The following is a 1,452-nucleotide window of genomic DNA, read 5'->3' on the forward strand; positions in this document are numbered from 1 at the left end:
ATCCCTGGGCCCATCCTGCTGCCCCCGGAGCAGCCGGGGCTGGGGCTGAGCTGCAGTGGGGAGGGAGGGACCGCGGGCTTGTGGCTCACCCATGAACCTGACGGCCGCCTCTCGCAGGGGCTGCTGTGGGCTCTGCAGGTAGGGCAGGGCCTGGCGCAGGTGCTCGTCCCTTAGGTTGACATCCTTGTCCATCTGGAGAGAGCAGCAGGGCACAGAGGGAAGGGTTGGCTGAGGCTCTGCCCCTTGGCAGGGCGCTGCCTGTTCCCAGCACTGGCCTCCCCTGCCCGCACAGCCCTGAGGCCCAGTGGTGCCGGGCTCTGGAGGGAGCAGAGTTGCTCGTGGGGAGCCTTGGGGCCACCCTGCCCCACAGCCCAGCTGGGCTGGGGCTCCAGCAGCCCCCTGGCTCAGGGGCACCAGAGCCTGGAGAAGAGCCCACACGGCCGAGGGAAGGGAGCAGCGTGTGGGGCACAGGCTGGTGTCCCACAGCTGGGTGCAGCAGTGGGCAGGGGCACAGGGCCAGCCCCACACACTGGGCATGGGGGGTGTGGGCTTGTCCAGCCTGGGGCTGGGCCTTTGGGGTGGTCCTTACCAGGCAATCGCAGAACTCAAAGTGCTGCTGTTTCCTCAGCAGCTGCTCAAGATCCCTTCTCTTGAGGAAACTTGCAGCACAAAGGAGTGTTTCCCGAGAGGCCTGCAGAGCAGCAGAGACCAAGACATGGCACCACAGCACCTGCATCCCAAGGCCAAGGCCAGGAAGAGGCCAGAGCCCACCAGGCACCAGGACAAGAGGCAGCCGAGGCCCCTGCCACGGGGACAGCAGAGCCCACAAGTGCTCACCTCTGCCACGCACTGGTTCTCGTCACGGCAGTGGAAGAACAGCGGCACCAGGCTCTGCTGCACAAGTGTCTTTTGTCCCTCTTCTGCCAGAAACTCCATCATTTCTCGGAAGAGGCGAATGGAGAGCAGCTGCACGTGGCTGTTGTCCTGGTGTAGAAGAAGAGAAAAAGACCTCAGCATTGGCTGCTCCAGGCCCACCAGGCAGAGGCCTGAAAATCCACAGGGCAAAAGGTTTCATGGCAGTATCAAAGCCTTACATTGTCAAAGAGTGGACACAGTGCCTCAGCCAGCTTTGGGGCAGCGGAGCTGAATGCCTGAAGGTCTTCGTCCCGGAGCACATTGAGGAACACAGAGAGGGTCATTGCGACCAGCTCTCCGTCTTCATGATGCAGCAGCTCCAGGAGGCTTTCAGCCAGGCTGCAGATGCTTTCAGCCTGTGTGGAACACAGTGCTGTGCTGTGAAGCTGCCCCACCAACAGCTCTCTGGTGGTGCAACCTCACAGGGCCCAGAGGCCAAAGGCCTGTCCCACAGGGCCTGGTCAGCTGCACAGGGAGGCAGGAGAGCTGGGAGCAGGAGCCACAGCTCCCAAAGCCCAGCCAAGCCCAAGTGCCTGC

The 1,452-nt window shown here is 63.1% G+C and overlaps 1 protein-coding gene across 1 annotated transcript; it reads right to left on the reverse strand.

Annotated features, from left to right (window-relative positions):
- Window positions 1-89: 89 nt before the first annotated feature.
- Window positions 90-1,199, reverse strand: LOC108641307 (maestro heat-like repeat family member 5; the record flags this gene model as incomplete). Its single annotated transcript, XM_029963324.1, has 4 exons — window positions 1,095-1,199; window positions 838-984; window positions 590-691; window positions 90-192 (listed from the first exon to the last, which is right to left on the reverse strand). Coding segments are annotated over exons 1-4 (457 nt in total), but the record flags the coding sequence as incomplete, so codon positions are not given.
- Between the last annotated feature and the right edge of the window lie 253 nt (window positions 1,200-1,452).

Source organism: Manacus vitellinus, unplaced genomic scaffold (genome assembly GCF_001715985.3).
Source record: "Manacus vitellinus isolate BGI_N305 unplaced genomic scaffold, ASM171598v3 scaffold_592_pilon, whole genome shotgun sequence".
Lineage (NCBI taxonomy): Eukaryota > Metazoa > Chordata > Aves > Passeriformes > Pipridae > Manacus > Manacus vitellinus.